Source organism: Oryzias melastigma, unplaced genomic scaffold (assembly GCF_002922805.2).
Source record: "Oryzias melastigma strain HK-1 unplaced genomic scaffold, ASM292280v2 sc00259, whole genome shotgun sequence".
Taxonomy (NCBI): Eukaryota; Metazoa; Chordata; class Actinopteri; order Beloniformes; family Adrianichthyidae; genus Oryzias; species Oryzias melastigma.
The window spans coordinates 18,507-30,902 of NW_023416893.1; the positions used below are offsets into that span (position 1 = coordinate 18,507).

Genomic DNA, 12,396 nt, shown 5'->3' on the forward strand with positions numbered 1-12,396 from the left:
ATTTGACACGAGTTGCATTTAAACATCCTGTGTGTACAAAACAACTAAAAAGAAAACAAAAGATGGAAACAATCTGACTGGAGCTTTTTTGACCAGTGTTCATTTTGACAGAGAATTTTAATTTAGTTTTACTCATAGTCTTTTGACTAAAATAGGGTTTAGTTTTAGTCGCAAATTAGTCATGTTGATTCTATTATTTTAGTCGACTAAATTACAGTAGATATTTAGTCGACTAAAATATAGAATAAAGGTAAAGCATTTTTATTAAATTTACTATGATCACATGAAAAACAGACAAAATTTTACTAATTTGTAAAAAAAACGTTTTACTTCACTTCGCTTACCAAACTTGTCATTTCTGCAAATTCAGCTTCAGCTTAAAACACATTAAAAGAAAAAAATAATTATAATTCCATCCCATTTTCAATAAGAAAGTGTCTATTCGTACGTATTTTTAAAAAAACGTGCGGCCAGTGATAAACTTTTTTCTTAGTCACACTGACCCAGAGTAAAGGGTTAAGGTTAGGATTATGGTTATGGTTAGGGTTAAACAAGCAAATGTTTCCTGAGTGCTGCTGTCTCTGCAGCTCACGGCTCCACCAGGGGATGGGTCAAATGTGGAAAACACATTCACACATTTAGGAGTGTGACAGTTAATGGGACTTTAACTTAAAAGTTTAATTTTAAATACGTGCGGCCAACAAAAAAAATCCAGCCTTGGACAAACTTAAAATGCGTGCCGGTAATGCAGCAACGGGATCCTGGCTGAACATATTTACGTGTGGACAAAACGTGAATTTCCATCACATTCTGTGCTGGTCACATGTAAATATGTGTAAATAACATCAGTCTTATTATAAATGTCTGAACATAATACAAAAAAAAACTTGTATTGAGGAGGTAGTCAAGTGTAAAAATGCATAAAAAAACATTCACTAGGGAGTAAGCTGTCCAGGACACTTGTGAGCATGTTATATGTGCTTAAAGTTCTTGTGTCTGGGCGGGAGTTTTCGTTTCGCTTTCGTTGGGTGAAAAATGTCACTGACAAAGATGATGATGAACATTTTTCGTCAACGAAATTAACGCTGTTTTTGACCTGTACCATTTATGTAGTACTTTAATTTATTTATTAATTAAACTTTATTTAACCAGGAAGTAACACTGAGATTAAGACATTTAAACACTAACACACTATTTGATTTATTTATTTACTCACCTACTGTGCAGTCTTTACTCTTTACAGACTGTTATATGTCATAAACTTGAACAAAAGTTACACCGTGTGAACAGAGACACTAAATACAGAAACTAGACAGTCTCTTCCATATTTGGTAATTTAAAGCTTCAAATCCCACAACAAATGAGCTCAAGTCTTCAGTGTTGATGAAGAAAAAGCTGTGTTGAGTGTTGATAGAACTGCTGATCTGCTCAGCAAAAGGACAGAAGAAGCTCAGAGAGCAGACTTCCTGTGAGGAGGAGCTTCTCCAGAGGAACACTGCTGGGTTCTCACAGGCAATGCTCTGCAACCTGCAGGAGCTCCGTGAAACTAAAGACTTTCATTATGACAACACCTGCAGGTGACAGCAAACCACACACCTGATGGAGTTTACATACAACAGAATGTTTTTTTTAATCCATTTAATATTCAACTGTTTTATAACAAACAGATTACAAACGTTCATTTTTACAGTGAAAAAACACAGTTTACAAAAATATTCTGGTTTGGGTTCCAAAAACCTGAGCTGTTCAACAAGTTCTGTTTTCTGTTTCTAAAAACTGCAACAAAACAAGTATTTACACTTCAGTGTGCTCGGATTAGGATTCTGAGTTACAGAATATGAGAGGATGGAGAAACACGACAAACGGACGTGTGTCGGATGTGAAAGGAAAGAGCTGCTTCCTGAAAGGCCTTCAGAGAGCCAACAGCGGAGCCTGTGTGTGTGTGTGTGTGTGTGTGTGCGTGGTCTACAGCCTGTGAAGGGTGGAGCTGATGATGTCCATGAAGGTGGCTTCGATGCAGTAACAGAGCTGCACGTCAGGGTCGGCTCCGCCCAGCTCCTCCGCCGTCTTCAGGGGTAGAGTCAGCTTGGAGGAGCCTCCGGCTGAAAGCGACCACTCCTGAGGGTTTTCCTTCAGGTTCTGCAGACCTGGAGGAGAAACCGCAGACCATGGAGACACTCACTTTAGCATAGGACGATCCTGTCCATTAACCCGCTAGAATGAGCTACATGAGTCTGGCTGGTAAAATGGAGCTTTTCCAAACTTGATTCTTCTGCTTCCTGTTCATAATTCATGCATTTACTGAGGCAGTATACAACTGCAGTGAAAGGAACTTCAATGAATTGTTAGAAAATGATGTTACTTATAGTTTTAAACCTCATTCCATGTCTCTGTTGCCCTTTTTTTTCAAATTTCTAATTGTGTTAAGAGTTTTAGAGATTTCTGTCCTAACATTGAAGATTTCTAAGTATTCATTTTAATGACATCTGTTACATGAGACATGACTAACAGCAAATAATCAGCTAGTTGCTCCAAAACCAGGAATCTTCTACTGAAACTCTGATTTTACAGCGTCTTTGATGGAGAATTTTACCTTCTAGTGAAGCAATTAAAAACCCTCATTAAAAGTCTGCATTCTCTTCCATTAACACAGACATTCTCTGTAAAACTATTGATTCTGTTTCATTTACTATTTAACATGTTTCAATTAAACACACACATATTAGCCAAATTTGAATTGTAACATCATGTATTTAAATAAAAATTGACTTCACATAGTTATTTAAACTGAACAAGAGTGTAATTTTTTTGTTTAGAAAATTATGAATTTTTACATTTAAAATGTAGAGAAAACAAGTGTTTTCAAATAAAAATGAATAAATAAATAAATAAAATAACAAAAATAGCTTTAAAGGGACATGTATTTATGAGTTTGATAGAGCAAGTAATATATATAAAATGTATTTATGTCAGCACACTGATCTCTGGATGTAATATAGCCACGAGGGGGCCCAAGCCAGGGTCTCATTGTGCCGGTCCCAAGCCCGGATAAATACAGAGGGTTGTGTCAGGAAGGGCATCCGACGTAAAATCTTGCCAAATCAAATATGCGAATCAGACCTACGAAATCCATACCGGATCGGTCGAGGCCCGGGTTAACAACGACCGCCATCGGTGCTGTTCACCGACAGGGTGCCGGTGGAAATTGGACTACTGTTGGTGGAAGAAGGAGAGGAGGAAGGCGGGTTCGTAGGGAGAGAGAGAAGAGGAAAGTCACTAGTGTTGGACTGAGAGTTGGGACTTTGAATGTTGGAACTATGACAGGAAAGGGTAGAGAGTTAGTGGACATGATGCAGAGGAGAAAGGTAGACATACTGTGTGTCCAGGAGACCAGGTGGAAAGGTAGCAAGGCTAGAAGTTTAGGAGCAGGGTTCAAGTTGTTCTATCATGGTGGAGATGGGAAGAGAAATGGAGTAGGAGTTATCCTAAAGGAGGAGTTTGTTAGGAGTGTTGTGGAGGTAAAAAGAGTGTCAGATAGAGTGATGAGTCTGAAGATAGAAATGGAGGGTGTCATGTTCAATGTTGTTAGTGGGTATGCCCCACAGGTAGGATGTGAGCTGGAAGAGAAGGAGAAGTTCTGGTTGGATCTTGATGAAGTGATGATGAGCATCCCTGGAAATGAGAGAGTTGTCATTGGTGCAGATTTCAATGGTCATGTTGGTGCAGGAAACCGAGGTGATGAGGAGGTGATGGGCAGGTTTGGTATCCAGGAGAGGAATGTAGAAGGACAGATGGTGGTTGATTTAGCAAAAAAGATGGAAATGGCGATAGTGAATACATTCTTTGAGAAGAGACAGGAACATAGAGTGACCTATAAGAGTGGAGGTAGAAGCACACAGATAGACTACATCTTGTGTAGACGGTGTAATCTGAAGGAGATCAGTGACTGTAAAGTAGTGGTTGGTGAGAGTGTTTCCAGACAGCACAGGATGGTGGTGTGTAGAATGACTCTGGTGGTGAAGAAGATGAAGAAAGAGAGGGCAAAGGCAGAGAAGAGGACAAACTGGTGGAAGCTGAAAAAAGAAGATTGTTGCATGACTTTTAAGAAACAGTTGAAACAGGCTCTGGGTGGTCAGGAGGTACTCCCAGATGACTGGATAACTACAGCTAATGTGATCAGGGAGACAGGTAGGAGTGTACTTGGTGTGTCATCAGGAAAGAGAGTTGATAAGGAGACTTGGTGGTGGAATGAGGAGGTGCAGGAGTGTATACGGAGTAAGAGACTAGCTAAGAAGAAGTGGGACACTGAGAGGACTGAGGAGAGTAGACAGGAGTACAGGGAGATGCAGCGTAAGGTGAAAGTAGAGGTGTCAAAGGCCAAACAAAGAGCTTATGATGACTTGTACGCTAGGTTGGGTAGTAAGGAGGGAGAGACTGACCTGTACAGACTAGCAAGGCAGAGAGATCGAGATGGGAAGGACATGCAGCAGGTTAGGGTGATCAAGGATAGGAATGGTAATGTGGTGACAGGTGTCAGTGGTGTAATGGAAAGATGGAAAGAATACTTTGAAGAGTTGATGAATGAAGAGAATGAGAGAGAACAAAGAGTAGAAGAGGTGACGGTTGTGGAGCAGGAAGTAAGAAAGATTAGTAAAGGTGAAGTGAGAGGGGCTTTGAAGAGGATGAAGAGTGGAAAGGCTCTTGGTCCTGATGATATACCTGTGGAGGTATGGAAGTGTCTAGGAGAGATGGCAGTGGAGTTTTTGACCGGGTTGTTCAACAGGATCTTAGGTGGTGAGAAGATGCCTGAGGAATGGAGGAGAAGTGTGATGGTGCCCATTTTTAAGAATAAGGGAGATGTGCAGAGTTGTGGTAACTACAGAGGAATAAAGCTGATGAGCCATACAATGAAGGTGTGGGAAAGAGTAGTGGAAGCCAGACTAAGAGCAGAAGTGAACATTTGTGAGCAGCAGTATGGTTTCATGCCAAGAAAGAGCACTACAGATGCAACATTTGCTTTGAGGATGTTGATAGAGAAGTACAGAGAAGGTCAGAGAGAGCTCCACTGTGTCTTTGTAGATCTGGAGAAAGCTTATGACAGAGTGCCCAGAGAGGAACTATGGTATTGTATGAGGAAGTCTGGAGTGACAGAGAAGTATGTCCGAGCAGTGCAGGACATGTATGAGGGCTGTAAGACAGTGGTGAGGTGTGCTGTAGGGGTGACAGAGGAGTTCAAGGTGGAGGTGGGATTACATCAGGGATCAGCTCTGAGCCCCTTCCTGTTTGCAATGGTGATGGACAGACTGACGGATGAGGTTAGACAGGAATCACCATGGACTATGATGTTTGCAGATGATATTGTGATTTGTAGTGAGAGCAGGGAACAGGTGGAGGTGGAGTTAGAGAGGTGGAGGTTTGCCCTGGAAAGGAGAGGAATGAAGGTTAGCCGCAGTAAGACAGAGTACATGTGTGTGAATGAGAGGAACCAGAGTGGAAGAGTGAGGTTACAGGGAGAAGAGATAAAGAAGGTGGAGGAGTTTAAGTATTTAGGGTCAACAGTACAGAGTAATGGAGAGTGTGGAAAAGAAGTGAAGAGGAGAGTGCAAGCAGGTTGGAATGGGTGGAGAAAAGTGTCAGGTGTGATGTGTGACAGAAGAGTTTCAGCACAAATGAAAGGAAAGGTGTACAAGACTGTGGTGAGACCAGCCATGTTGTTTGGACTAGAAACAGTGGGACTGAAGAAAAGACAGGAAGCAGAGCTGGAGGTAGCAGAGATGAAGATGCTGAGGTTCTCTTTGGGAGTGACCAGGATGGATAGGATCAGGAATGAATACATCAGAGGGACAGCACATGTTAGAGGTTTTGGAGATAAAGTCAGAGAGGCCAGACTGAGATGGTTTGGACATGTTCAGAGGAGAGACAGTGAATATATTGGTAGAAGGATGCTGAGTCTAGAGCTGCAGGAAAGAGGTCTAGAGGAAGACCAAAGAGGAGGTTTATGGATGCAGTGAATGAAGACATGAAGGTGGCTGGTGTTAGAGTGGAGGATGCTGAAGACAGGCTTAGATGGAGGAAACTGATTCGCTGAAAGGAAAAAAAGAAGAAGAAGAAGAAGACGACACTGGTCTCTGGATGTGTTTTTAAACCCAAAACTATCAATTCATTCATCTGGACTTTGATGGATTGATCCTCTCATCCTCAGTCTGCTGGTGTCCCCCCAACAGACATTTTTTTAAATATCCCCTAAAATACATCGGTCAATGTACATGATGTGCTGTTGCTGCAGTTTTATATTATGCAACTTCATACAAGAATCTTGTAACCCATTACAGTTTTTAGTTTTAGTTAGTAATATTGTAAGGTCCTTAAGGGAGTACTTTCAAACAACAATAAATCTGTAATATTTTAATGTTTGGAAGTAACCTGCATTATCATGTTTATAAAAAACAGTTTACATTCTCTTTGATGAAAATGAGATATTTATAAACAGAATACAGAAGTTAACTGCTGTCATCAAAGAAGGAGGACAGCAGTAACTGCAGGAGAAACCTACGAGCGATGAAGGGGTCGATGTCCCTGACTTTGGTGGCCACATCTGAAGCGAAGACCTGGCCCACCTGCACCAACAGAGCTGCCACGTCGTCGTAAAGGGGGGGGAAGGCCTGGCAGAACGCCACCAGACACGGCAGGGTGGGCATGAAGAAGCAGAAACGCTTGGCACGAGTCAGCACTAAAGGACAAGCACACACAGAGTAAACTGGAGATCTGTGGAAACCTTTCAGAATAAGAGCATCTAACAGTAACATGGAACAGGCTGCAGAACAGCTTCTGACCAGAAGGTGGTAGTCAAAAATAATCTTAAAGATACATGCCGACCATAGACTGTATATAAAATAACTGGACAGAGCAAGCCCCCCTACTTCCGTGTTCCATATTGGAAGTACCACTGGGTTCCAAAAAGGCCAAAGTCCCATTGACTTCCATTGAGAAACAGACAGTTATTTCTCAGTCATTTTATATGTCAGAATAATCATTCTTCCTCTGCTGCTTTCTGATTAACTTATTTTTTCTAATCCTAATTTTTTTAAAAGATTTTTTTCCATTATCACAAGTTATTAGAGTTATAAATTGACCAATCAGATGGCTCAATAAGCGTTTGTGGGTCTGACGTCGAACGTCTGGGGGGTTTGATTGACAGATGACGGGTAGCCAATGGGAGCAGACTTCATCAATGGGTCCGTGAAGACCTTTTAACACCTACTTTACAATTCAACAATGTACCAATCATTGTCCTACTGTTGTTTTCCTCAATGGAATGTACCGATGCAGCAGTTTAAAACAACAAGAGGAGCATGCTGTCGACATTTTTAGATGAGGATTTACTCTGTAGAAATAGATTTCACTCTGAGGTTATGTGCTTTGGACTTTTTTCTTTGTTTAACGTTCGTTTTTCTTTATTTTACTGTTTTGGTTGTAGCTTATAAAATATAAATTGCATATATGCGCATAAAATCACCAACCAAAGTTTCATCTTCGCCGCACTTTTCCAGCTTCAGCTTGAATTAGACGCAGCCGCCTGAGGAGCTCGAGACAAAATTGAAAAGACCTAGTCGTATTTTCAAACAGAAAAAAGCTGTTCACTTGTTAGGATGGTTATTCATTTTAAATACAGCTGAACGTGCTTCTCACGTGCATCTGAGCAGACTGTAATGTGGCCGCGCGGGGGACACGCGCCGTTTTGCAGCGACATCACCCAAATGCTCCTTTTATCTCGACTAAAAGGAATAAATGTAAGTAAATCCCAAAGGACCGCTGACAGAATCAAATGTTTGGATGGTTCTCCCTCAAAGGCTTCAACAATGACTTGTACAATCAGCCCAGTCTCAGTAAAATGCGTACATATTCCACAATTTGGGAAATACCGTGTATAATATACGCCAAAACCGGTTTTTGCGTGCATATAATACGCGCGGTCCTAAACGTGTTAAAATGTGTTTTCCACGTTTGACACGTCCCCTGGTGGAGGCCTGAGCATCACAGACAGCCCCACAAACGAACAATTTGCTTTTCTAACCCTAACCATAACCGTAATCCTAACCTTAACCAGGAACGACGTCATTTAGAAAAGAGCCGGAGGATTTCTGACCACGTGATCAAAACCAAACCTAAAAAGCCATTCTCCCGAGCCGCCGTTGAAGGTGTTTACATCCGCGGTCTCGTGGTCGAGGCGTGGAAAGAGGCAGACGGTTGCAATAAACTCACTCCTGATTGGCGACAGTACTTCCTGTAGATTCCATGACTCAGCTATGACTCAGACCAATCGCTGAAGATTGTTTGCAAATGGCGGTATCCGTTTCAGGAATTGACGGTGAAAGCGGCGGCCTACTTTCGCGAGGAGAGGAAGTAATGCATTTCCAATGGGGGACCTCATTGCTCGCTCAGTCCATTATTTTTACAGTCTATGATGCCGACACAGAGCTAACGAACAGCCTTCAACCTAAATCCTCTGCTGACCTGTCAGGAGGGTTCCCATGATGCTGATGGCCAGCCTGGCCACACTGAGGGATTTGGGTAAGGCGTACTGGGTGCAGAGGTACGACAACAACTGGATCGCAAAGATCTGCAGACAAACAACAAATGGATGTGTCCTGTTATTCGCAGAGCCACAAAGAAACACGAAGGAGAGCAGAAGGAGACTGTGTTTGGCCTGAACCCTGGCCAACTTTCTGAGTCCATGCCAGAGACCAGAGGGGAGTTCTAGGGGGGGGGGCACTATGATGAACTGAGCTGATGCTGATGGGAATGGGAAGGACGACAGGGACAAAATGACCCAAGATTCCCTGGTCTGCACGCAGTCCGAACAGGACTGATACTTTACAGCAGAGGTCATCATTCTTTCTCCGGCCGTGGACCAGTTAAAGCCAGACAACATTTTCACAAATCGGTCCAGAACCAGGTCACACGGAGAGAAAATACACTCACTCTGATTTGTGTGTTCTTGATTTGTAACTTATATAATACGTTTTGTGAATAAGTAAAAAAAAAATTACAAAATAAAAAACATACAAAATACAATTTACACATGAAAAATTGAAAATGAAAACGGCTTGAAACTAATTACACACCCAAAACTTTAAAAATTACGCACAAATCACCTCTTACACGCACGAATCTGTCGTGAGACTCTCTTCACGTCTCAGAGATGCGTTTATATACTACTAGAATGCTGGGTCATCAGAGTTTTCTTATCAGCAGGGGCGCCGCTAGGGATTTTGGGCCCCATGAAAAAGAGATGTACAGGGCCCCTAACACAGAGTCAAACTGGCAATATGGGCCTATGTGCCCCCCCTCAGTCTGGGCCCCTAGAATCAGCCACCTTTCCCCCCCTTTCCGGCGCCCCAGCTTATCAGTCGTTTTGAACTTGTATTGTAAATAATAGCTGGTGAAATTTGACGTTGACTTGCTTAAACAGATATTCCCAAAATCCGTGTGATATAAACAAGTCCAAATAAGCATTTTTAAAACACGTCCATTTTAAAAATAAAAATATTTCTCAGAAATTTTGTGGGCGTAAGAGGTGATTCAAGCGAAATCTTTAAAGTTATGGATGTGTAATTAGTTTCAAGCTGTTGTAATTTTTATTTGTATATGTGTAAATTGTAATTTTTTTTTTGTTGTAATTTCATAATGTTTGTACTTATGCACCTAATATATTATATAACTTACAAATCAAGAATTATGCGCGCATAAATTAGAAATATGCACACACAAACCCAAAGTTATGCACAAATCAAGAATTACGCATGCATAAATCAGGGTGATATTCTCTCCATAAGGCCAAAGCTAGTGTTTCAGTCTTTTGAACTTTTTGATCCCCCGCCTTTAGCAGTTCCAACAGAGAGAAAACAAAGCAAAGCATGTTAAGCTTTCACCTGGAAGTGGACCAGCTTAGCGATGTTGGGATCCGCAATGAACATCTGATGCAGCAGACAGCAGATGAGACACTGCACCTCCCTCAGGTCACTCAGCAGGCCTCCTTCTGGCTCAGCATCCTCCAGAACCCCTCTGGATTGTAGCCGCTGGATTTCCTGACTCCTTTTTCCTTGTGCGGGGCCCCGGTTGGTCCTCAAAAGGCTCTGTGAGGAGGCCCCCAGCTGCTGCTCTTCAGAGGTTGGCAGACAAATCTCCAGGAGGATCTGGACTGCTGCACTGTCCTGAAGGTGACCACAGAGCCATTGGATACAGCATCACCGCTAAAGGTTCACCGAGCCTAGAGTCACAAGCTTAAAGGGTTAAATGTCGGGTTACCTGTGCAGCTAGAAGGGCGTTCTTAAGCTCCTCCCTGGTGACTTCAGGTGTGTCAGGCTGCCCTGGCACTCCCAGGTTTGAAATAGTCTGACTCTGGCGGTCAAAGTCAGCCGTCTCCTTCAGATGGCTCTGAAGGTGAGCCTTTGAGGCCAGGAGATACCCATTCAGCATGTGAAGGACAATGTCCATCACAGGAGGACACCTGAGCCAAAGAGATCCCCAATCTGTCATCAGAAACAGAAATACAAAGGCAGATTTATGAAACAGAGACTAAGAGTGGCAGTCACCTGAAGACTCTCTGATCACAGCGCAGCACGATCAGAGGATCAACCATCAGGTCGTTCTGAGTGTATCTCTGCTGCCTGAGCAGCTTGGCTGGAGGCTGCAGGGCGTTCACCGTCATCACCCACAGTCTGAAACACAAACACCAGTTCAACATTTAGCTGGCTCTGCTCGTTTTGTGGAGAAAAACAGACGCACCTGAGAGGAAATACAACAAAAAATCTCAACTGGATGTTTGAAAGGCCTCCGCAGCATTTCCACCTTAATACTAAACAACATCTGTTTATATACACTGTCCCGACATGGAACATTTATTTATTTGTTTACTGAAATAACTATTTAAAACGTTTTACTTTGGAACGTTGTAGTAAGCATTCTCTGCTGCATTAGAAGTAAAACCAGGAGAGGACAGAAGGTTCTGCGCTGAGCTCCTCTCTGTCTTACTGGCCTCTGGGGAGAATTGATGAGCGTCTGTAGTAGTAGTAGTAGTAGTAGTAGTAACCTTTATTTAACCAGATAAAAACCCGTTGAGATCAGGATCTCTTTTTCCAAGGGTGACCTGGCCAAGAGGTCGGCAGCACACGTCGCATAAATATGGTTACAGTGTATAACAAATTAGCACAGATATGAATTTAGGGTATTTACAATATAAAATTTAGGTACAATAGAGTGACAGGGATTTTCTTTTTTACAATATAAAATTTAGGTACAATGGAGTGACAGGGATTTTCTTTTTTTTTTTTTAAATAACAGTTATTAACAAAATACAGTAGTTTGGAGAGTGCAAAGATTATATACAGCTTGACATTCATGAAGTTCAATGATAGTGAGGCTAAGTCTTTTTTACAGTGAACGTTAGAAACAGGAGCAGTTTCGTAGGGATTCTTTTTCTTTGTTACACAAAAAGGATTTGAATAAACCCAATGAAACAAGATTAGACCATTTCAGTTCAGTTTGGATAGAGTTCCAGGCAGAGGGAGCAGAAAAACTGAAAGCATGTTTCCCGAATTCAGTTCGGACATGGGGAACATGCAGGAGAAAAACTTTGCTTGAGCGTAAGGCATATTGACTGGTGATTTTTTGGAGAAGGGAACTGAGATATGAGGGGACCATACCAAGTAGCGCCTTATAGACTAGGGTCATCCAATGCGTATATCTTCGCATGCTTAGAGAGGTCCACTTTGCTCTGGCATACAGTTCACAGTGATGGGTGAGACGACTACAGCCGGTTACAAACCTCAATGCACAGTGATACACAGTATTGAGTGGTTGAAGACATGCAGAAGAAGCATTCATGTAGAGAACATCTCCATAATCCATCAGAGGCAGAAATGTGGCTGCTACCAGAAACTTTCGTGCTTTGAGAGAGAAACAGGATTTATTTCTATAATAAAACCCAAGCTTCATTTTTAGTTTGTGTAGTGAGGAGGCAACATGTCTTTTAAAGGAAAGCTCAGAATCAAGAATGAAACCAAGGTACTTGTAGCTGTTTACTATTTCTATTGATTTGTTCGTTTCAGTTTTAAGTACTTGAGTGATCTCCTGCGGCTCAGAGATCAGGTAGCAGCGCTTTGGTGTGCAGAATGAGGGCCACCATCATCTGTTAGGAAAGTCCACATGAGCTGGGAGAGCTTCTGCTCTCTGATTCGTTCAGCAGGAAGTCTTTACTTTCAGCCAGTTGAAGGTCCTCTTTAACTCATCCACTGGCCTTTAAAGTGCCACTCCAACTGTTTGTTTTCTGTTCATGAAGTGTTCCAAGTGGTCTTCTAATTATGATAACATAATTTTTTCTAGGACATAGTTTCT

General features: G+C 42.0%; 1 protein-coding gene across 1 annotated transcript in view; it reads right to left on the reverse strand.

Annotated features, from left to right (window-relative positions):
* Positions 1–1,621: 1,621 nt before the first annotated feature.
* ints2 (integrator complex subunit 2) overlaps positions 1,622–12,396 on the reverse strand; it is a 41,055-nt gene continuing 30,280 nt past the window's right edge. The window contains exons 18-23 of the mRNA XM_036210836.1: positions 10,596–10,721; positions 10,309–10,510; positions 9,933–10,214; positions 8,515–9,004; positions 6,554–6,730; positions 1,622–2,147 (exon numbers count right to left, since the gene is read on the reverse strand). Coding sequence (XP_036066729.1) covers positions 1,966–2,147; positions 6,554–6,730; positions 8,515–9,004; positions 9,933–10,214; positions 10,309–10,510; positions 10,596–10,721 — 1,459 coding nt within the window. The 3' untranslated portion in view covers positions 1,622–1,965. The remainder of the gene's footprint in view (positions 2,148–6,553; positions 6,731–8,514; positions 9,005–9,932; positions 10,215–10,308; positions 10,511–10,595; positions 10,722–12,396) is intronic.